General features: G+C 37.8%; 1 protein-coding gene across 2 annotated transcripts in view; it reads right to left on the bottom strand.

Moving 5' to 3' along the window:
- Eda (ectodysplasin A) overlaps nt 1–25,406 on the bottom strand; it is a 434,058-nt gene that overhangs the window by 91,592 nt on the left and 317,060 nt on the right. For both annotated transcript variants that reach the window (XM_008844375.3, XM_008844376.3), the window contains exon 2: nt 4,178–4,283. In XM_008844375.3, the coding sequence (XP_008842597.1) occupies nt 4,178–4,283 (106 nt within the window). The remainder of the gene's footprint in view (nt 1–4,177; nt 4,284–25,406) is intronic.

The following is a 25,406-nucleotide window of genomic DNA, read 5'->3' as shown; positions in this document are numbered from 1 at the left end:
TTTTTTCCTCTCTCGGGGGGAGATATTTGGGGGGAGAGAGAGAGAGAGAGAGAGAGAGAGAGAGAGAGAGAGAGAGAGAGAGAGAGATAGACAATCATATAGTGTGAGGGACTGGCATGGAAAAATGTGCAGGTGTGATCAATCATTTGTCTTGAGGTAGGTCAAGACAGCATCATTGAAGAAATTATAAGAGTTGTCTAAAATTTGACTAGGCAACTCCCAAATGTCTGAGAGAACATAGTAAAAGTATTTAATAATTTAAATTTTTAAAGTTTTTTATTTATTAATAGTTTTGATCAATATCATAACTGCATGAGGTAAGCCAGGTTCATTGTTCCTATTTTAAAGATAAGGAAATGGAAGCTGAGAGGAATGTGACTTCTCCAAGGTCTTATGACAGGTAATGTGGTAGGGACATCATAATTGACATCCCTAGATTGTAACTTTGTCAAGTACTTCTTCTATTACACCATACTGCACTTTTTCCCTTATGGAGACAGAAATACCAAGGACAGATGGGTATGGAGTAATAAAATTTTCACTGACCCCTATAGGAAGAGAATGGGTGTTTTTCAATGATGTTTTTAAACTATGGAAACTCCTTGATAATCCTGGGTTAATATTATCTGATTCTAAGACCTCATGAACGCATTCTACATTCCATGTAATACCTTGCAACAGATGACCAAGCATGCCACCTAGAGCTGTTATTACTTCAGAGAATGGGCTTTATCAGAAAATCTTGACACAGATTTCTGGAACTGTCGTGACTCCCTCACAGAAGAATAACAGTGACCAAAAGCTGTCATATGATTAGCATAAATAAAATAGAAAGTATCTGGGAAGATTATGGTCAATCAAGACAAAAGGCATGAATTTAATGTAGAGATTTATTAAAGAAAAAGAACTTCATTTGTTTTCTAAGAGTTGATATTATGAAGTCACAAAATTTACACTGGAAGAGAAATAACCTTGTGTTTGGGCTACTGTTTATGAGTCAATGCCTTTACTGATAATCAGAATTGAGAGACTGAGATGAACCCAATCATTTTTCAGTGGTGGCTAAGAAATATTGTACACACTCTGGAAATAGCTATTGTCTTTTTAAAAAGTTCCTTAACATTAATTTCATTTAAAAATATTTTATTTTTATTGTATTTTATGTGTGTGCACCTGACTGGATGTCTGTGTACCAGGTGTGTGTAGCAGGTGTCTACAGAGGCCAGAAGAAGGTGTTTTATCTTCTGGAACTAGAGTTACAGGCAATTGTGAGTTGCATGAAGTGGGTGCTGGGAATTAAACTCAGGTCCTCTGGAAGGGCAGCAAGTGCCCTTCTGAAGAGTCACCTCTTCAGCCTCAACACTGTGTGTGTGTGTGTGTGTGTGTGTGTGTGTACATACATGCATGCATACACAGGGTGGGGGGCCACCAAGCACATGTGGAGGTCAAAGGATAACTTGTAAGAGTCAGTTCTCTCCTTCCACCATGTGAGTCCTGGGGATCAAACTCAGATTGTCAGGCTTGGCAGCAAGCACCTTTACTTGCTGAGCCATCTTGCTGGCTCTTGTTTTGAGTTTTGACCTGTGTGAATGATTTTTTTTTCTGAAATAATAAACTCTTCTTAACTTTCTTAACTATTCAATGCAAATCCTTTTTTTGACACTTGTAAGGCTACCTTGAAACAGATAATCTAAATTTGTATTATAAAATATCATGTAATCAAGTAACCTATAGATTTAAAATTATTTCCTGATAAGTTTTTCTCCCTTTGGGCATTTGGTTTCTTTTCTTTTTTGGTTTAACTTAGTGCACAGTGACTTAACCTATTCCTACCTCTTAGCTTGTCCAGAAGAGTTTAGAGTCTAACTCACTGCTTCTATGGGAAGTCCTTTATTTGCATAAAAGAGACAATGCATTACCTTGAGATAGTGATAATTCTATCTGCTTGGCTGTCTAACAGGCACCTCAAACTTAACAGGTATAACTAAATTGATAGGTTTTGGTCGTTTAAACTAAACATTATTGGCATATATCATTGTATATAATAATTGGTTTCAGAAAGACAATTTCTTTCAAGTATATTGTATACTTGGACAGTATTCATCACCCATACCCTCCATTATTACTCCTCTCCTCCTTCTGCTACTAGTCTAGATTCTTGATTCTTTCCCCATAAACCTCTATACTCCTCCTTCCTTGTTTTTCCCCATCACAGAAATACAATTCTACTCGTTTAGTTTCTTATGTCCCAAACTCTGGAGTTCATTCTTGGCTCTTCTATATCTCTCATATCCTTCAATTAATCTCAAAATCCTATCAGCTATTCTTTTAAAATCTTTTCAGAACCAGACCACTTCTTACCAGCCATACTACCTCCATCTTATTATAAGCCACTGTCATGTTTGTATATCATCTCCTTGGAGTCCCCCTGCTCCTGTCCTTACTTTCTGAATCATTTTGAATAGAAAAATCAGAAGGATTATGTTAAAACCGAGGTCAAATCCTGTTATTCCTCTGTTTAAAGTCATTCAGTGTTTCCCAATCTCATGTAGAATAAAAAAACAGAATCCTTACTTTGGCTCAAAAAAGCTCTAGATTGGATTTTACTGTCTGCCTTCATCTTCTTTCTCTTTCTTACTCTGATTTCAGTCATACTGATATTTCTGTAATGTATCAGACATTTGTTTGTTTCAGAACTCTTGCATTTTCTGTTGCTTTTGTCCCCTCATTCAGGTCTATTCTTAAATGTTCCCATATCACAGAGACCTTTCTTGATCACCTTAGAGCATATTCTAGCAGTCTTTTGTCTTCTTTCTCTTCTACATTTTTCTTCACAGCTCTTATCACCCTTTCCTATATATCTGTCTCTGCACTAAAAAAGTAAAGCCCCTTGGGGAAAAAGGAACGTTTATTGAGGCTCTGTCATGTACCAGGTCCTTTTCTAGGCAGTAAGAAAATAAACATTAATCAAACACAAATATTCTTATGGTACTTCTATTCTAGTGTTACATAAACTGGCTCTATTTACTTAGTAAATATTTGAAGAATGTCTTAGATAAATACAGCATATATTTGGTAAAGCAGCAAGAATGGTTAAACAGAAGAGGATTTAAATGGCTTGGCACCTTTAACTCATTGGGACACTTATCGCTTCTAATGAAATGGTTCTAGTTTTCCAGGTGAAAAAGCAAGTAACTTCAACAATTCTGGGATCCTAAGGTACTCCTTACTCTGAACTCCAAGGCAGTCCTGGCCCCATTTCTTCAATTGCTCCCATTTTTTGGAACTGCTTCCATCATTGGCCCTTACTCACACTGACAAATGTCAGCTTAAAAATCTCATTTTCATCTTTATAAAATCATATTGCTTTCTAATCCCCTACAGACACATATCATCGGCAGATGTAGCCAGACACACACTGTCTTTGAATCCAGATGGCTTTGAAACAGCCCAGAGATATGCATCCTATAAACCTCTGAGCCAAAGGAGTAGCACTCTGGCAACGGACAGAGTAATACTGAAATGAGTGATTCAAAGACCTTGACCAGGAGCTAGTTCAACATTCTGCCATCCTACAGAATATACTCCTAGTTAACTCAAAGCTATTATACCCATAATGGTGATGGTTTTCACTGGTGAGTCACTGCCTAACTGAATAGGGCATTATCAAGTTATGTTACACCACCAACAGTGAGGTGAAAACTAGCCCACATTTTAGTCCTATATAAAGGAAAATGAATTCCTGTCCTCAAGGAACTTACAGTGTCATGGTACGAGCTTCAGTTCAAATTTTGACAAAGTAACAGATATCAACATTGTTATGATTATCATTGGAAATAATATATAGAAGTGCCAACATGGCAAAATACTCTAACAATTCCAAAATTAGGACTGAATTCTCTTGGTTATCCTGAGATATGGTATGACCCCAGAAAAGAGGAGGTCTTTTTGAGAGTGACTCTGAGAGATATATATGCTACCATGGCCTTCACACACACTGAGAAGGGACTGAACATTTCTGAGGTTAGAGGATGGAGGACCCTTGTATATATAATTAGGTCTATGTGAAAGGTTAGGCTGGAGATATCTATGATCTTCAGATAATATATGAGATGACGAAGGGTATTTTATTAACATATAACTCTAAAGTGATAAAGGATCATTTCAATAGACTTACCATCTGCTCCTTCACTGCTTTTGCTTCTTTTATTGCGGCGAACACGCCTACTTTCCTCTTCAGAATATGATTTTTCATCAGGGAAGAAGAAATTCAGGAGGGCCATCTGTAAAAATACCAAGTAGATGAGTCAAGGGTTGACCTTAGTTATCTATGCCCAACATAAAACAAAACTAGCTCTCAATAGATGGTCCACCTTTACATTAAATTCAATATATCTAAAGTCTGAGGCTATATTTCCCTCCACTGCATAAATGACTTTATTTCTGACACATTATTGCAATCATGTAGGCATAAAATTTTGGTTAATCTTTGAATCCACTCTCTTCTGTTCTGAATATTTAGTGAACAATCCATCAGGTTACATTTGTCCAAAAATTTGGGGGGGGCACAAATTTCTATTACAGAAATTTCTATTACACAAATCTCCCATATTACTGATGTCCATCCAAAAACTACCCTTGAATTTGCTATTCCCCCTTGGATGTTATCATATACCGGACTTTTGCCATATTCTTATTCATGCTGTGTTTTCTTATTTTTTCCTAGATTGCTGAACACCCAATACTGGAGTGCTATGAATGTCGATGATCTTAATGGAATTAGTCATAACAAAGTGCACAATTATTCTCTGCCTTTCCTAAACTCCAACACCACAGGTGGTCTATAAGACGAATGTCAGTCAAATACAAAAGTTGATTATTTTTCCTATTTTGTTCAGTATTTTTACAGAAAAACCTATGCGTGTCTATTCTCAACTATTAAATGTTCATACAATAATGTATCTGAATAAAATAAGTGTTTTGTTAAAAATATTCATTTTGCCATTTGGTCCTAAGCTGTCTTATTACTCTTAGAATAATACAGTATGTTTCATATGTAAATGGGTCTGGTTTCACAAACAATAATCATAGCTTAAGTATATACTTACTGAATGGAGTCAAAATCTTTTAGCATGAGTACTTTACTGCAGTGAAAAGATGTGCATAAGGTAAACAATGGACAGACTTTTAGACCTGAGTGATTCTAAGCCCAACTGTACCACTTACTAGCTGTGTAACTTTAAAAATTCCTTAAGCTTTAATTTCCTCATCTGAAAGTAGGGACAACTGCACTTTGTTCATAAATCAGTTCTAGGATTAGCACATTACCCATAATATAATACTTATTCAATAAATGTTAGCTATTGCTATTATTTTTATTTAGTTTTTTAGGTTTCAATGCTTTATTATTATTTTAAGAGTTTCTTAATGACTACCCATTGAATTGATATATCTTTCTATAGTGAAAATAATTAGATTCTTTTTCATTGATACATGATATTTCTATTTGATATAGAACCTATTTTATTCAATTTTGCCTACTGAAACAAACGGTTTTCGTTTCAGTGAAAATATGATGAAACTAAATTATTTTGAAACTTAAGAAAAAGGAGAAACGAATGTGTTTTCATTCTAGTGTTACTTCAAAAAATAATAATTTCAGAGTCTTTATGTCTGGTGCATATCCTATTAGTTGGGAAAATGGGTTGGAACCAAGCCCTAACATTGTACACAAACTTTCTTAAAATTCCAATATTTTTTATAGCAAACAATTATATCCAATAGCTTTAAGACACAGTCATCTAGCAGGATACATTCATTTATTAAATATCAAATAATAAATATAAATTAACAATCACACTGCATTTCAAAACATTTAGGTTCACATGGAATGGCCATTTTTCAGGGAGGTCCCAGAGGCTTCTAAAACTATACAGGCTATGGCCATGGCTTTCGGTTACCCACCACAGCTAGATGGTAAGACCCTATAGATGAAGATACCCACCACACAATTTGCTTATAGGACTCAGATAAATCAAATTTCCTTCCTACTCTCTAGCTCTCAGAGTACAGGAAGGTGCTATGCAGGCTGCTGGAAGAAAAGTTATTGATGATCCTACCCAGTTGTGGAAATATGCATGCCACAATATTAACCTTCCAGACAAGATAAGCTCACTGGTGTAATAGTAGGGGGTAATTCTTGTAGTTAGCTTCAGCTATCAATGTGACACAAACCTACCAGGGAAGAGGGATCTCAGTTAAGGAATTTCTTCCATCAGAATTCCCTGTGGGCATGGCTGTGTGGCATTTTCTTGATTGCTGATAGAGGTAGGAGGGCCAGCACATGGTGGGTGCTAACATCCCTGGGCAGGTGGGCCTGGGCTGTATAAGAAAGGAAGCTGAGCAAGCCAGGGGGAGCAAGCCAGTAAGCACAGTTACTCCATGGGCACTGCTTCGGGCCTGGAACCCTTGAGTTCCTCTCTTGAATTCCTTCTGATGGACTGTGACCTGGGAGTTGTAAGATGAAATAAATCCTTTCCTCCGCAAGTTGCTTTTAGTCGTATGGTATTTATCACAACAACAGAAAGCAAACTAGGGCAGTAACCAATTGCTTTCTGATTCAACTTGAGGACTACCTCACAGGAGGGAATAATTGCTTGGTACTGTAAACCTGGTCAAAAGTCCATGGCTAAAGAAGTTGCAGGCCCTGGAGGGTGGGGGCACTTATTGTTGATATCTTCCTAAATGGACATGTAGTCCAACTGCCTTCTAAATATGTCTGTTTTAACCTATAGACCAGTGCTGCTCTCACTCTTGGTCAGAGAAGCTTTTTCTCCAGTGGGTGGCAATTAATGTAGAGACTCATAACTGGTTAAAGGGCTGAGAATAAGTGACTCTGAGTGCTCATACCTAAATGAAAATTTATATCACTTCCTCCAATGCCCAGGGAACATCTTCAAAGAGGGGACAGACAGAAAGAATAAGATCTGGAGCTTGAGAAGTAGTGCTATGAAATGCTGTCTTCGGGATACGATATGGCCATTGCATTCATGACAGCAGCTGTGGCTACCTGCACAAGATTGGATTCTTCAGTAAGATTGGATTCCTCCTCCACAGATGGAGGAAGGACTCATGAGGTTCCACCTCCCCCAAGGAAATATTAATCGTTTATGGTTGCAGGGGGAGAGAGAGTAATTTTCTTCAGAGATGTAGACAGTGGTAAGTTGTCCATGCTCCAGGAAGGAACCCCTTACCCACGCTCATACGAGTAACCCAAATTAAACTCAATATATCATACACACACAAAAATGAAAGCAGGAAAGGCCTAGTTGGGGAGAAGAATGGGATCAGCAGGAGTGCTGGGGAGAAATAGAGGGCAATGGAGGATGAATATGTTCACAATACATTGTATACATGCATGAAGTTGTCAAAGATAAAAACTGCAAGCGTTTATATATAAAAAAGACATGGTCACTTTCGAATGTCAAAAAATTGGAGCTTGGGGGATTGTTCAGTGCTGGACAGATGTCTCAGTGGTTAAAAGAACTGGCTGCTCCTGCAGAGGACCCAGGTTTGGTTCCCAGCACCCATCCAAAGGCTAATAACTGTCCATAACATCATTCTGGGGGAACCTCATGCCCTCTTCTGGTCTCTGTGGACATGGCATACATGCAGTTAAATGTAGACTAAACCCTCTATACACATAAAATAAAAAATTAATTAAAAATTAAAAAATATATTTTGCCATCAAATGGATATAATAAAGTTTTGCTAGGTCTACAGAAAGTCACTTAACCCACAATATAGATAAGCTGTACTAGTTACTTTTCTGTTGCTGTGATAGGACACCATGAGCAAGGCAACTTATAGAAGGAACAGTTTGTTTGGCTTATGGCTCCTGAGGGACAAGAGTTCACCATGGTGTGTGTGGGGGACATGGCAGAAGGCAGCTGGAGTAGAAAAATGAGTAGTGCTCACATCTTCACAAATGCCCAGGAAGAGAAGAGGGAGAGGGAGGGACAGAGGGAGGGAGGGAGGTACAGACAGAGAGAGGGGAGAGGGAAGGAGGGAGGAGAGAGAGAGAGAGAGAGAGAGAGAGAGAGAGAGAGAGAGAGAGAGAGAGAGAAAGAGAAAGAGAGAGAGAGAGAGAGAGAGAGAGAGAGAGAGAGAGAGAAAGTGAAAGTGGGAGACTGGGCTATAAATTCTCAACACCTCCTTCCAGTGACATACTTCCCCCAGCAAACCCACCTTTTCTAAATTTTCTATAACCCTCCCCAAACAGCACCACCAACTAACCAAGAGCTCAAGTACTTGGAGCCTATGGGGGACAATTCTCATTCAAACTATCATGTAAGCTAATGGACTACTAATAATATGAAACTAAATTGACATTTGAAATAAAATCTCAATCATATGAAGGTGTGGTGGCTGATATTTGTAATTGTAGCCATCTCTAGGTTGAGGCATGAGGATGGCAAGTTCAAGGCCAAGCTGAGTTACTTAATCAAACTGTCTTGAAATCAACCAATCAACCAACCAACCAACCAACCAACCAACCAAACAAGCAGAACAAGAACTCAAACCAACCCTCCTACCCCCCCAAAACAAACCCCTAAAGACCATCAATCATTCTGAAACATAAGTATTTATTTGATAACATTGAGTCCTAAGATGATCATATTTTGCATAAAATTTCATCTCAATTCAAAGCTTACATAATATGTGGAGGACTATTTGCTTGTACAAAAATTGGCCCTTCTATAATTCTGAGAGGTTTTTTGTTATTATAATTACATTACAGGCTAATACATACTTTGTTAGAAAGGAGTTTAAGACTGTCTAGGAGCAAGAGAGGAAACATCTAATACAGACTGGGAGTAGATGAGGCTTCTTGGAGGAGGTGCTACCTTTTTAAAATCCTGAATGATGTCAAAGATTTAGTGATGAATGGGAGATGGAAAAGGAATTCCAGATGAAAAGAGCATTGTTTTTAAAGTTTCAGAGAAAAAGAGAGAATGTCACTGTTTAGAACTATAAGTTACTTAGAATAATTGGTAGGAGATGGGGAATGAACCAAGGATGTTAAGTGTTAAGAAATTAGTTCATGTTAAGGAATTTATACTTGATCCTACAGCAGAGGATTATTTGAAGGGTTTTTCCCATTTCTAACTTTTTTAACCCTACAAAAATTTGAGATATACTTCACATATAATAAAATGCCATTTTTAAGCAAGAGATTTGATAAACACACACATCTTTGTAACCTCCACCCAGCTCCAGATATAGAACATTTCCATCACTAAACAAATTTCCCTTGTGCCCCTTCCAGTAATTCTCCAGTATCATTTGCCTCAGGGCAACTACAGTTTTGATTTATATCACCATAGTTTGGTTTCTCCCATTCTAGATTAGACTTAAACAACATCATTCTTGTATATGACTATGATTTTTCAGTCTATATAATGCCTATGAGATTAATTCATGCTGTTCTGTAAGTACACCATTCCTTTTTAGTGCTGAGTGTTATTTTATTATAAGGTCCTATCACTTAAATTTTTTTCTTTGACAACTTCATACATGTATATAATGTATTCTCATCATATTCACCCCATTCCCTTCTCTTACTCCCTCTCAATCTCTTCTTCCTCAAGGCCCACCTTCCTGGTTTCATATGTTTATTTTTCTCTATTTATTTATATTACCCACTGAGTTTAATTAGGGTTGCTTATATATGCACTGGTATGGGGTTATCACTGAAGCATGGGCTTCTTACCAGTGGTTACATCTCTGAAGAAAAATGAGTCTTTCTCCCCCAGCAGCCATTAACTGACAAAAGCTCAACAAGTAGTAATGAATATAATGGGGTTATAATGAATAAAACTGATATGAAAATTTATGTGTAAATCTTATGTGGATATGTCTTCATTTTTCTTGGCTAGAGGAATGGAACCTCTTGTTTATATGATAAATATTTGTTGTAAGAATGTGCCGAATTATTTCCAGAGTGACCCTACCCTTTCATATGCCCACCATCAATGGGAGTCCCAGTGCTCTACATCTTAACCAATACTTGGTATTGTCAGTACTTTTTATTTTATTCAATCAGATGAACAGAAAACTGTTTTTTTGTGGTTGGTTTTTGAGTTCTTAAAGCTTTTTTTAAATTTTAAAATATTTTATTAGCATTGATTTCTTTAAGAAGTAACATGATGACATTGGAAGATTTTTGTATAGGTTGGAGAATTTGGAAAGGAAGTGAATGGCAAACTCACATTATAGGAATAATGAGAAATCTCACATTATTAATGAAGCTGGGTAATACAGTGTTGTCAGTAAATGATAGTAAATAATTATAGTAGACATAGAATTTCAAATTTATGTTCTAAGATATAATTACATATTTTTAATTTGAAAATTATATCAGTTTAGTTATTATAGCACTTTCTTTTGTTAACTTCTCAGATTGTGATTTATCTCTAGAAGTTCAGTTAGGGCATAGGTGGAGGCAACCTGGAGCTGTAGAAGAATAATAATGGAAAACCTCTTGGTGCCTGGGAATGGGAGAGGTGCAACATCAAGGCCTAGATATCCAGGACCACGTGTGGAGTGAAGACCACAGCTGGCCCTCAGGTGAGGTGGGAGGTCTGTTTTAGAGACCCAGTCCTCCCTAGACCAGACTATGCAAATAACAGACATCTCCCCTGTCCCCAGCATAAGAGGCAAAACTTCTGCCATGTAAAACCAGGGACCTCAGGGGACGAGGCTGTGGGGAATGTAGTTACTCAGAGAAGACAGAAACAGTTGTCCAACATCTGGAAGTCCTCCATCCTCCACTCTGCTCCATTATCAGCTTACCATCAGATGAATGTGAAACTGTGTCTTATGGTAGGGGACCAAAGCTCCAGGCCTATGTGAGGGGACCAAGCTTCAGGGGGTCCATAACTCCAGCTCAGAGCAGGGAACCACAGCTCCTGCTCTCAGGAGGTGGGGGAGAGGGTGACCACAGCTCACAAGAGGGGAACACAGCTCCAGATTCATGGAGGGAGACAACTGTAGCTCACAGGGCAGGACCTCAGTTCCAAGTTCACAGGAGGAGACGACAGCTCCAAGATGACAGGAGGGGCTCAGAGTTCCAGTTCATAGGAGGGGACCACAGCTTCAGGGACGTTCTTGTCACCTTGCTGTCAATTACTAGATTTCAATTCACCTACTTCTTGTCTAGATTCTTAAAGTTTACTGCAAATTAAAATGAAAAATCTAATGAAAACACTGATTAGGCTCATGTATAAACAGTAAACAGGCAGCAAGCTTAGTTTTTAAATGGTGTTTCCTGGAGCTGTGGTCCCCTCCCGGGAAGTTGGAAGAAAACAGTGTAAAACACTTTTAAATAAAAACTGTTCCCTATTCACAGTGCCCTTATTTGAGTTTCAATTAGAGGTAAGATGGAAAACTATCTTCTGTATAGTACAATGGCGAAGACAAAAAAAAAAAAAAATCAGTGGCTGCTCACAGAAGAAAGTTTGCATTCTAGTTTTAGTTTTGCATTTGTTAGCATGGCCTCCAGAGGCAAGTTCTACAATATGAACAAAATAGCCTTCTCTTTTAGAATATTGCTTTCCTATTGCACAAGGGAGAAGGCATCCGGAATGTTGGCCAGAGTCAGGCATTTTGCTTAAGTGAAAGAAAATCTAATTCTTTACACTTTATTAAGTGATTACATTCTTGTTTTTTTATGGTAAAATCACATGGTAAACAGCACCTGCAGATTACAAGGATCTCAGCTAGAAACAATTTGTTAACAGTGAGAAATGAAGGATAAATGCATTATTGTTAGCGACTCCCTAGATATTACTACAAACATATTTTTCTAATATCAAAACCCACAAATTTATTGGATATGTTTTCACATGGCATAGAATGAATTTAATTCATTTTTCTATTTCATTACTAATGTACTTGATTGTACTAGATGATTCACAGGAAATGACTCACAAGTCTTTTGAGGAAAGGAGCCCACATCATCCATTTTTGTATAACACGTGCCTAGGCCTGGTCTCAGCACACAGTAGGCCCCTGGTAAGTATCTATTAAAAGAATAACATAATTACTTATTTTAAAAAATATTTTATTTATTATTTTGTGTGTATGTGTGTATTGCTTGCATGTAGGTAGGTTCATCCGTGTTGTGTAATGCCCACAGAGGTTGGAAGAAGGCGTCAGATCTCCTGAAACTGGAGTTAAGGACAGTTGTTAGGTGCCATGTGGGCACTGGGAATCGAACCCAAGTCCTCTGTAAGAGCAGTGTTCTTAACCGCTGAGCCATCTCTCCAGCCCCCTCCCAAATTATCTTAGTTTATCTATTCTGATAACAAAACACTTGAAACTGGTAACTTATAAAGTACAGAATTTTATTTTATCACATTTATGGAATTTAGGAAGATCAGATTAAGATGCCAGCAAATTCATTTGACTGGTGAGGGCTGCTCTCTGCTTCTGAGAAGGTGCTTTATGGATGCAACCTCCAGTAGGAAGGAATGCTGTGTCTTTACATGGTGGAAAGTAGAAGAGAAAGAGAGCTGAATGTTTCATAAGATTCTTTTTTTCTAGGAACCATTCATGAGGAAGGAACTCTCATAACATAATTATATCTTAAAGCCTCACTCCATGATGCTATCTTATTGGCAACATGAATTTTTGGAGGGTCCATATTCAAATGGTAGCACAAACTATCACCAACACATTCCTTAAAGTCATGATATAATTTCATCCTAATTGAGCCTATTTTGGAGACCAACCATGGAGATATAAGCTAAGGACTAAATGCACGACTAGTGGGAATCAAATCAATGGGGTCCTAAGAGTGAGAGGTCAGTGTTTTCAAACCTTGGCATATGTCAGAATCACTACATATGAATATTAAAGAGCAGAATCCCAGGCTTCCACAGTCCCAAATTTAGATTGAGTATGCTTGAGGTGGAACCCTAGAAATTGAAGTCTGATTCTAGGGTTCCACCTCAAGCATACTCAATCTAAATTTGGATTTGCTCATTAGAGGATTCTAAAACAGATAGTCCTTGAGTTACACGTTCAGAAACTTCTGTATTCTTCACTCCTTAAGCAATTCTTAACTGAAAATGCTATATTACCACCCTCCAAGTTGGTAAAATAGGGCTCCTGTACAGCTATTTTTACACCTTTTCTTCTGTAATCTTAATTTGTTTACAAAAAATCAATACTTTATCACTTTCAGTGAGAGACAGGAACATACCAGGCTTTTTAACATTAGCATATCATTTACTTTAAAAAAGTTTCTCTTCCAATATTCTGGAATTATTTATTTAATCTACTTTTCTTATTTCTTTATGCTCTGAAATTAAGTGGATTTTTTTGTAGTGACAGATATGGAACACGATAGGTAAGCATTCTACTACTGAGCTATAACTTACTCAGAAAAATCTTCAAGTGATTCCATCATAGTAAGAAACAAGTATCTCTATACTAATTAATGAAGCAACATTGCATCACAGACATAAAATGAATCAAAGTGTGGCCTCAAACACACTTCTAATCTTATTAAGAGCTCTGAATTCAACATGCCTTGATTATAACAGTCTGGGGAGGGTCAATTAGTGTTGTCTTTTGAATGGACATTGAGTACTCAGCATGCGGAAGGCATATAACTAGACAGTATCTTTAACACTCAGAGAAAATGCAAATAATACTGTGTTTCTTTGTAGTGTGACAACAGCACTTCATAACAGGAGACAGAAAAGTTTCAAACACAGTGAAAAGAAAGGAGGCAGAATATGTGCTGATTTCTGAACAGTGTGGTGTGACAGTTTCTGGAAGTGAGCAAACAAGAACATTCAACATTGATCTAAGCATCCCATGGGAGCTACCCCTGGCCGAGTGGGAGTGGCAGCAATCAGCTCATATACCAAATGAAATAGGCACCTTGGACATCTCTGATTTGGGTGCCAGGTTTTAGCATCCCTGTTGTAGATATGTTGGAAGATTACTGAAATTATGTAGTAAAACTAAACGTGGAAGCTAAACACAATGAATATTTTTCATCATATAGAGCTAAAAGCAGTTACTGAATTGTGCTTCCTAGGCAGTCTGACAAAAAACAAATCACTGTACAACAATACAAGTTACTGCAAAATTAAAAGAACAGTATCTTTCCTTGGGGAGATTATTATAGTGCTGTATCAGTATGAAATTGTACAACAGACCAAATCAATGTTCTTACTTCATATTTTGGGGCCATGCAAGTTATCTAGCTTTTACCAAATAATGCCTTATACTTCTTAACAATAATTTTCTTCTCCTCATAGGATCCTCCAAGAGGGTTCAGAATGGGTTTAGACTTGTCCTCTAGACAAGTGTGAAATATGTTTAAGATGCATATCAAGGAGAAAGGTGAGTGATTATAAACACATAACTACTAATGCAAGAGGAAGAAATGGATCCCTCCTCCAGCTTTTCATTTCCTATTTTTAGCTCTATTTCTAACATCCAGAACAGAGGCAGAAAAAGACAAGCTTACCAAATTGATTTGCATCAATGGACAATACAAGCTGTGTCCAGCTTTTATGTGACATTGAAATTCATAACCACCACAAATGTCACATTTACCTCATTGATCTGTTAGAGTTAGAACTATGCTTAATATGAAATGGCAAGAGAGGACCACCACTACTGAGATTCTGGAAGTCAGCTGGTCTATCAGCATTAAAGAATGTTCATTGGTGACATGTGTGGAGATGCAATGAGAGAGGATACCCAAACATCTTTGGGATGGTGAGCTTTATGGCATAACCACAGGCAGGCACAACATAAGACATATTGTAAAGGATATACTAAAGGAAGGCTTCAAATAACATGACATAGCTGTGGGCTGCTGGGGAAAACAGCAGCAGAGACCAGCTAGGAATACAACAATATGGAATTTGGAAAATATTTTTGAAAAAGGTTTTCAGCTGACCACAAGTTGAACACAGAAATATAGGCAGTGACAGGCTTACAAATAGCATCTGCAGACACAAATCAAAAAGCAGTGTGTATATATGTCATATATAAAAGACTTTGGCTTGAAGATTTAGTCTTTGTTCTCCTGAAGTATTGGCGAAATCAGTAGTGACACTTTTAATTAGGAGGACAATAATATATACTGGACATCACTTCCTTCCCTTAGGAGTTGTTTGCTTATTTAATTTATAAGTCTTCATACTTCTAAATTCAAAATGCTTTGGTATAGAAGGGAACAAAAAGGCACCTCCATTTTTAATACCTGAAAATCACTAAAGCTTACCATTTGTGAGTCGGATCAGCATCAGATTAAAATTAGCTGCAATCTGGATTAAGGAAACCTTAGCTCAAATACATCTTCTTGATTATGAATTCTTTAAAGTTTACTGAAAAGTTTATAATAGTGCCCAACTTTACAAAGCCCAATTAATTTAGGCTAGAGTAGCAAAATGACCAAAATGAGATTGCTTTTGTAATCCATCTAATTTAAACTAGGACTTTCTCCCTCTGTTCAAAAATTCACTGTCAGCAGCATCTTACAAAATCTATTTTGTTTCCCACGGAGACCAAAGCCACAGAAACAACCTAAATTAAAACATATTTGACCACCATATTCAAGACCAAATATGGAAGGAGGGTAAAAGTGAAGAAGCCTGTGAATAGAGAGAAAGTGGCAACCATGAGATCTTTTAGGAGAGGAATGGGTAAGAACCGAATTAAGGAACATATGACTATTGATTCTAGGATGGGAAAAAATTTAAATACTCTAGAAAAACTAGTGGAGATAATTTTAGGGAAAGATAACTCATATTCAGTTTAAGTTGATACTGAGATAAGTTGTAGAGTTCAACTGCTATAATCACAGTTGAGATAAGAAAGAAACACCTATAAGATAGGTGGATGTCAAGAATATGAACAAAGACAAGTGACTGGTGGGGACCATTAATTCAAGTCTGGCTCTCTAAAATGAGAATATAGAAAATGAATCTCACAGAAGTATGGTGTTGCATATCTGTAATCCAAGTACTCAAAAGGCTAGGTAGGAGGGTCCTGAGGAAGGAGAGAGAGAGAGAGAGAGAGAGAGAGAGAGAGAGAGAAGGAAGTGGGAGATCAGAGGATGAGCTCGAAGAATATAAGATATAAGTATCTTAAGGGCAGGCAGGTTAATCACTGGTGATATAATCATCAGAGATTCAACACAGAATAAGTACCTGAAACAAATCTGAGGATTAGAAAAACAATAAAAGACCTGGGGCTCAAATTCAGAATTTTTTGAGACACAGTCTCCCTGTAGCCCCAGCTCCAGCTGGCGTAGAACTTGTTATGTACACCAGGTTAGTCTTGAGCTCACAGAGATCTGCCTGCCTCTCCCTCCCCAGTGCTGGGATTGAAGGTGTGGACCACCACACCTAGCTCAAAATCAGAATTTTACATACTGTAATACTAGAATTACCAAGAGTATAAAAGAATTGGCAAGAAAATTGGAAGGCTAGAAAGAAGGACCACTGTGAGACTGGAAAAATCCAAAGATGAAATTCTACTCTCAGTTAACTTGGCATTTTCATGCCTCTTTTGTTCAAGTGTGGCCCGGTCTCCTGGTAAAGCAAATACCGAATAACTTGTTCTGTGACACAATGGCAGGTCAATACTGTTTCAGTAGCTGTAATGTTGAGAGAGGAAAAAATTTCAATATGGCTGCTGATTAGAAGCCAGTACTACAGTGTTTCTGTGGAAATGCTATTTTTTCCAGAAGAAAATTTCTGCCTTTCACTTGCGCTGACAACAGAGAGTAAAGCAAGCCTCATGCTCTTTTCCATAGTATCTCAACAGAGCTATGCACCCAAAAAGAAACCAGATGAGGATGACAGAATATTGTTCTCCTTTGAGTCAATTTTATGCATATTCATCATTTAATAGTTAGTGCTAGGGACTAAAGCCAAGAAGCAATGGAGAATTAGATTTCATCACAGCTTACTAATCACTTTCATAGAACTTTAACCCTAACGAATCCTCAAATTTCTACGAATATATAAACAATGCAGATTTTTCCAGTTCATAGCTAATTGCCCCTAATTCTAAACATTTTCCAAAAGAAACTGTAAAATATAAACTTCAAAATTTAACAAGAATATAGACATCTAGATCAAGGTAGCTGACTAACCAAATCATTTTCACTCCAGTGCCTCTCCAGACCCTGTTTAAATGACATTAAACAAAAAGATGATATAATCAAGAGATTGAGACAAGAAATCAGCAGAAAAGAAATTTTAATATATTTCTGAAAGACGGAAAGTTGGTAGGATATTCACTAATAAAGATGGACTAAAAAGGAGAAAGTATCAGAAGGGGCTTACAGCTTGGGAGGATATAGATCTGCCCTGGAGGATGACAGAGTAGTTTAAAAATTAGAAAGGACAGGGAGGAGGTGCATGACCATATGGAAACACAGTCCTACAAGCTCCTGGGGACCTGCTCATATGATTCTATGGCATAGGTGTCAGCATACACAAGTTCCATGCAGACAGTCCGGCAGATGGTAACCCAGCATAGAGCTGGGAAAATAAAGGGCAGACCCCAATCTTATCTAAAGGAATGTTGGTAGCTGATTGCTGCTAGATGAATAAGAGCTGATCTTCCTAAAACAAGGGACTCTAGATAGGCTGACTAGACTCAGCAGATGGACTTGCACTGGGGAATGGCTGGGGGCACTGACAACACAGTGAGCAGTAACATGGATGACAAAGTATATGGGCTCCAGTGGGGGGCAGGCTATGGGAGGGTGCCAGTGGGGATGGGGATATAAAGATGATTAAGAGTGTTTGAGATTTTTTTGTATGAAATACACATAAAAAAGCAATAAAAAATTAGAAAGGACAAATGAAAATGTGAGTAAAGTGCTGGGGATATAGCTCAGTGGTAGAACTTCCATAGCATGCAAGAGGTCCTGGGTTCAAGTCCCACTACCACAAAAGAGGGCTGTGTATGAGGATGAAATGTGAGAAATTCATTGAAAAATTGTATATTGAATAAGCACCTCTTCCCCCTGTGTATGGAATCTCTAAGAATCAGGCATTTAGTCCCAAGTCCAAAAACCAGAAAGTTTTTTTTTTCCTAAAGAGACTAGATAAATTGTGAAAAAACTTAGGCAGCCAGTATGAATGTTGCTGCTCTACAGCAGACATCTACATTCTGGAATTTATAGGTCCCCTAGCACAATGACTATGTAAATAGATGGGTGTGACTTACTGGCTTACAGACTTCATATCTGGAGTAAGCTAGGTAGGCATTTCCCTCAACTCCTAGGCATATTATAAAATTCTAGAAAATCAAAGATAAAAACTCTAAAAGCTTTCAGAAAGGAAAAACAATAGTTAAATGGACAAAATTTGGAATGGATTGGTCATCTTATAAAAAATGGTTGTTAGAGAAAATAGTGGAGAAATACCTTCAAAGATATGAAGAAAAAGTATTCTAAAAACATAATTTGGTTCCTAATTATAAATTGAGTCAGTTAGCAAAAGAAAGACATTTTTAGATTATAGATACTCAAACTTCACATTTTACACTCTATGCCTAAAGAGTTGCTTAGGGATATATTCCAGAAAAATGAGAGAATAAAGAAAGACTGCCACATATGTTGGATTCTGGAAACAGTGGACCTAAAACCAGAAACTAATGAAAGCAAGCCCAAGGTTGACAGATGCACAGCAGGCCTAAAGAGTACAAGATCCAAATCGAAACAAACAAGGCTCTAAAAAGGAAAGTGCCTGTTCTAGTTTCCTCTCTGTTGCTGTGATAAAACACTGACCAAAAGCAGCTTGGGGAAGAAAGTGCTTATTTGACTTACACTTCCAGGTCATAGTTCATCATTGAAGGAAGTCAGGGAAGGAACTCAAGGCCAGACTACTTGCTACTCCACACAGTATTCCTCTGGACAGGGAACTCACTGTCAGCCAAGAATGTACACCAGAAACCATGTAGGATGCTGCTTGTTGGTTCACTGGCAGACTCCTGCTTAGCTGACTTTCTTATACAGCCCAGGGCACTGGCCTAGGGATAGTACTGCCCACAGTGGGCTGGGCCCTCCCACATTAATCATCAATCAAGACAATTCTCATGGACATGCTCACAGGTCAATATAATTTAGGCTATTCCTGAATCAAGGCTTTCCTCTCAGATGACTGTAGGCTATGTCAAGCTGACAATTAAACCCAACTAGAACAGCAACCAAGAAAAAGAAGGGGAGAGGGGCTTACAACTCTATCCATCATTAAGAAATTAGAGAAACTTACAGATGTCATAGAAAATACAATAAAAGGGGTAATCAGAAAATTTTAAAAAGTTACACAAATTAAGAAGTATAATACTATTTTAAAACTTGACAGGAGAGAAAAATTTTAATAGTTAACAATAGTATAAATACCATACACTGATTTTCGACTTACAGAATTAGCCAAAATATAAAAGCATAGGATCTTAGTTATGGAGATATTTATAGATGTAGAACAAATCATAAATGTTATCCCCCTTGGCAATCTATAAAGTAAAAGTACAAATCAACACGAGTTGATTGTGGGGGCTTGAGAAATGACTCAGTGCTTAAGAGCACTGAATGTTCTTCCAGAGGACCTGGGTTCGATTCCCAGCACCCACATGGCACCTAACAACCATCTTTAATTCCAGTTCCAGGGGATCTGACACCCTCTTCTGACGTGAGCATTGCACAACACGGGTGCACTTACATACATGCAGGCAATACAGTCACACACATAAAATAAAAATAATAAAATAAAAAAGAAAAGAGTTGATTGGTTGAAGGGATAAGAGACAGAAGGAAGACAAGCGAACTAATGGCTTCTCAAGAGATACTGTCTATATTTTTTTTCAACAAGAAAGGTTGTTCCCCAAACAAACAAATGAAGTTAAGAACACAGTAACTATACTGAGACACAATGGAGGAACAGTGATATAAAGCCTCATTTATCACATCAAAAATTTATTAATGCCTGAATTAGATAAATCAAGAAATAGCAGATTACATGGAAGCAGTTGCCAGAGGAACTACACAGAGATAGTTAATAGAGTGAAAGGTAATAATGTCATGGGATTAAGATAGGGAGGAGGGTTGGAACAGTGCGTTGTTTACATTGTAAGCTTTTGGGTACATAATTCATACTTTTAAAAACCACACACATGTACAACTTTATAAGATATAAAATAATCATATGGCCATTTCAAAATCAACCAGAAACATGGGAAGAGAAATCCAAATTAAAACCAGTCCCTGATAAATTTCACCTGAAAAAGAGGGCTGGCAAAGGGCCATCTAAACATAACTCCTGTTGTCTAACTTCTTTCCCTTAACTCCTGCCTTAAAGCCTATACCTTTTCTCTTAAAAACTACTGAAACTTAACACGAATTATGGCTAAAATTATGACCAGATTCACTTTTATCCACAGAGGTTATTTTACGGCACTTTAAGCATATGCTAATCTTAGTATAAAACTTGTTAAATTTTGGCATATGCATAAACACTGTGACACTCATCGCTATCAAAATAATGAAGATACCAAAAGCCCCCCCCAAAGGTTTCCTTATGCTCTTATTAAGAAACAATTGTGTGTGTGTGTGTGTGTGTGTGTTTGTGCACGCTCACGCATGTAGGCCTTAGTAGCATTCCACTGTATACATTGAGGCAGGGTCTCTTAACTGAACTTAGAGCTTACCAATACAACTAGTCTAGCTAGCCAGCTAGCCAGCTTACTGACTCTGTTTTCCAAAAGCTGGAATTCCAGGTAGGCTTCATGCACACTCAAAATTTACATGGGTACAAGTTTTATATTTGTGACGTAAAGGCTTTATCTACTGAACAATCCTCCCGGTCCTCTCATGCTTTTTGTAATCCCTTCCATTTAGCTAGGTTTCAGATGCCCTCTGTATTTCAATTAACCACAGATATGCTTTCTGTCCCTATAGTTTTTATGTTCCAGAATTGTATATAAATAGAATCATAAAATATATACTCTTTGGCTTCTCTTTCTTAGCATAATATTGGTGATGGACATATTAGGTTGTTTCCAGCTTTTGGTTACTACAACTAAAACTGTTATAGGCACTGAAGTCAAGCTTTTATATGAACATACTCTTTCATTTCTCATAAGAAATGAAACAGGAGTGAAATGTTGGGCAAGTTATGGTATGTAACAAGTAAACATTATGAGAAACTGCCAAACTAGTTTCTTGTGTGTGTGTGTGTGTGTGTGTGTGTGTGTGTGTGTGTGTATGTGTGGGTGGGTGGGTATGAGTCCATGTGGAGGCGATGCATTGATGTCTGTGTTTTTCTCCCCTTGCTTATTTGAGACACTTAACCTGGTGCTGGCAGTTTCGACTAGACTGGCCAGCCAAAAAGCTCCAGGGATCCAGAGATCCTGTTTCCACCTCTTCAGAGCTGGGATTTACAAGGCACTGTGCCTGGCTATACATATACATATATAAATACACACACATATATGGTGAAAATTTCATACATGTAATGCATTTTGATCAAACCCACTCCCATTCCCTCTACCTGAAATTTCTCCTTGATCTCCCCCACCAATTTTACCTTCTAACATCATGTACTCTTATTTTAAGCTCATTGAGTTCATTTAGTGTGGCCTATATGTGCTGCATGGGTGTATGGCCACCTACTAGAGCAGAGGTAGCCTCTCAGGGGCCAAATCACCAAAGAAAATTGATGCTCCCTCCCACAACAGTCATCAATTGCCAACAATTCTTCATCCAGAAGAAGTCCCACCCCATCCATGCTAGGATTGTTGGATTGCTTGATCTTCTGTTGGCCTTGTGCATGCAGTCACACCTGCTATGAGTTCATGTGTATAATGGTGGTGTTATTTCCAGCAAATACCATATTACTGCAAATGTGCACTCCCTCTGACTCTTGTAATCTTTCCACACCCTATTCTACAATAATCCTTGAACCTTAGGGGAGGGGATGTGATATAGCTGTCCCATTTAGATCTGAGTACTTCAGTTTCTTCTTCTATACATCTTGACTAGTTAAGAGTCTCTGTATTAATCTCCATCTACTACAAAAAATAGAAATCTTCTCTAGCAAGAGTAGAGATATGTACTAATTTTTAGGTATAAAGATAAGCACTTAGGTAACAGTTTAATATTATGTTCATTTAGCAAAATAATAGCATTAAGTTCTTCCCTAGGGCCTTATTACATGGCCAGACATGGATTTTTTGTTCAGTTAATGGTATCAAGCTTGCGTTCTGTCTTGTGGGGTGGGCTTTAAGTTCAGTCAGAAAGTAGTTGCTTACTCCCATAAGATTTGTGCCATTATTGTACCAGTGGGCATGTATTGCCAGGTCAGTCATTAGTATAGCTCACAGGATTCACAGCTGGTTAAGACTGTTGATTACTTTTCTCCTCCCATAGTGTACTTAGCGCCTTCTAGTACTATGAAGGCTAGTCAGTAGGGATGAGGCTTCCCGGTCCACATCAGTTTGAATTCTCCATGTCCTATGACTCAAGTATGTGGTATTTTCAGCAACAGGGCCTTACCATCAAATTCTAGAGGGTAACCAAGAGCAATGGCAATAGCCTGTAATGTTTGGGGTGTGTTTGGGATACCACTAAACCAACAACTTGAAAAAAGAAACCCATACTTGGTACTGGGCTTTTCATTTGCTATATTATGGTGTTTGAGATAGTGATATAGAATAACTCCATTTAAACTCCTTTTATATGTATGTATATGTAATTTAAGAAATCCTAGCAGATTTTCATATGGCATTTTCAAAAGTCTTTATTGTTATCTTTCCCCTCATATTCCCTGTTCTACCATGCCCTCCCATCCCACAACCAGCTTAAGCCTTCCTGTTCCTTTATTATCCCTTGCCCCTTCATACTACTTGTATTCTAGTCTCCTTCCCTTAAAAGTCGACCCCCCCATTGCCTTTTACTAGTTTCCTGACTTCTATCGTTAAACATATATATCTAAGGATTCAAAGCTAGCATCCACATATGAGAGAAGAGGTGGCATTTCTCTTTCTGGGTCTGGGTTACCCCCTTCAGAATGATTATTTCTGGCTCTATTCATTTACTTGAGAATTCATAATTTCATTTTTCTTTACAACTGAATAATATTGTATAAATGTACCTATATTAGTTATTTTTCTCTTGCTGTGATAAAGCACTATGACCAAGGCAACTTAAAGAAGGGAGAGTTTATTTGGGCTTATAGTTCCAGAGGAATGAATAATATGCTTCCTCTAGCAAGTCCACACCTCTTAAACCTCCACAAACAGTGCCATCAACTGGGGCCAAGTATTCAAATATGTGAGCCTATGGGGGACATATCTCATTCAAACCACCACAATGCCAGATTTCCATTATCCATTCATCAGTTGTTGGATATTTAGGATATTGCTATTTAATGGATGTTTTGAATAAAACAACAATGAACATGGATGAACAAGTATCTTTGTAGCATGATAGAGAATCCTTTGGGACTATGCCAGGAGTAGGATGGCTGGAGTAGCTTTCTTACATATCAACAATAAATATACTGATTAAGAAATCAGGAAAACATTCCCATTCATGATATCCTCAAAAAACATTGGAATGCATCTCACCAAGGAAATTAAAGATGTATAACGAAAGCTTAAGACACTGAAGAAAGCATTTGAAGAGGATACCAGAAGATTAAAAGACCTCCCATGTTCATGAATTGGTAGTATTAATATTGTTAAAATGGTCATCCTACCAAAAGCAATCTACAAATTCAATGCAATTACCATTAAAATTCCAATGTAAATCTTCACAGAAATTGAAAAATTAATCTTAAAATTCAAATGGAAACAAAAAAGAGCCAGGATAGCCAAAACAATCCTGAACAGTAAAAACACTGCTAGGTATCATGAACTCTGATTTCAAGTTATATTACAGAGCTATAGTAATAAAAATAGCATGGTTCTTACATTAAAACAGATACATTGATCAATGGAATAGAACTGAGGAAATAGACATAATCCAACACCCGTACAACCACCTGGTTTTTGACAAAGAGGCCAAAAACACACACTGGAAGACGGCATTTTCAACATACCTTGCTGGTCAAACTGGATAGATATTTGTAGAAGAACGAAACTAAATCATTATCTTTCAACCAGCACAAAATTCAACTCCAAATGGATCAAGGACCTCAACATAAGACCTCATACCCTGAATCTGTATGAGAAAGTAGGGAATATGCTTAAACACATAAATTCAAGAATGGAATTTCTTAATAGGAATCTGGTAGTGCAGGTATTAGGCCAACAACTGACAAATGGGAACTTGTGAAACTGAAAATCTTGTGTACAGTAAAACTACTATCTTTTGAGTGAAGAGGGAGCCTGCAGAATGGGAAATACATCTTTATCAGCTATACATCTGAAAGAGGGTTGGTGTCTAAAATATAAAAACAACAACAACAACAACAACAACAACAACAAACTAAACACCAAGAAAACAAACAACCCATTTAGAAGTTGGGGCATGGAACTTAAGAGAGTTCTTGAAACAAGAAACACAAGTGGCTGATAAATATTTTTTTGGTCACCTGTCCTCTTGATCAAGGAGGCCGAGGAGACCCCACCAGATGGACTTGAACCAGTTTCCAGTCTATAAAGAGGAGGGTCAACACAGAAAAGAAAGAGCCAGGGACTCCTCCCAAACCCATGTGACCCCTGAGGAACAGATCCTCAAATGACCTTAAGAGTGAAAATAAACTGGTTTATCTGGGCCAACTGTGTATGGTTTTGAACACCCAAAAGGAAAGTATAACCAAAGATTAAATGGGCCAACATAACTTGTTCAGTTATGTATGTTAAGAGTCCATATGTATAGCTAAAGGCTACGTAACAAGCAACAATGCCAGACAAGTGATACCTTCTTTTGAGTTGTTGGCCAGTGTGGCCAAAGGGATTCACAGACAGTAACCCAGCACAGAACTGGGAACATGAACAGCAGATCCCAATCTTATCCAAAGGAATATAGACAACTGATTACCATTAGATGAGGAACAGCTGACCCTCCTAAAACAAAGACCTCTAGATAGGCTGACTAGATTCACCAGAAGGGCAAGTAGTGGGGAATGGCTGGGGGTGCCGACAACACAGCAGACAGTAGCAGGAATATCAGAGTATAAGGGCTCTAGTGGGGGGAGGGAGGCTATGGGGGGGTGCTACCTGGGAAGTGGGTATATAAATAAAGAAAAAAAATTCTTCAAAGCATAAAAATTTGCTCCTTAATAATTAGTAGATGTGAAAAACATTACCATTGAAATCTACCTGATGACTTTATATCCATGCTCAGATGCCAA

This window comes from Nannospalax galili, unplaced genomic scaffold (assembly GCF_000622305.1).
Source record: "Nannospalax galili isolate Female #2095 unplaced genomic scaffold, S.galili_v1.0 scaffold280, whole genome shotgun sequence".
Classification (NCBI taxonomy): domain Eukaryota; kingdom Metazoa; phylum Chordata; class Mammalia; order Rodentia; family Spalacidae; genus Nannospalax; species Nannospalax galili.
This window is presented reverse-complemented; position numbering and strand designations above follow the sequence as displayed.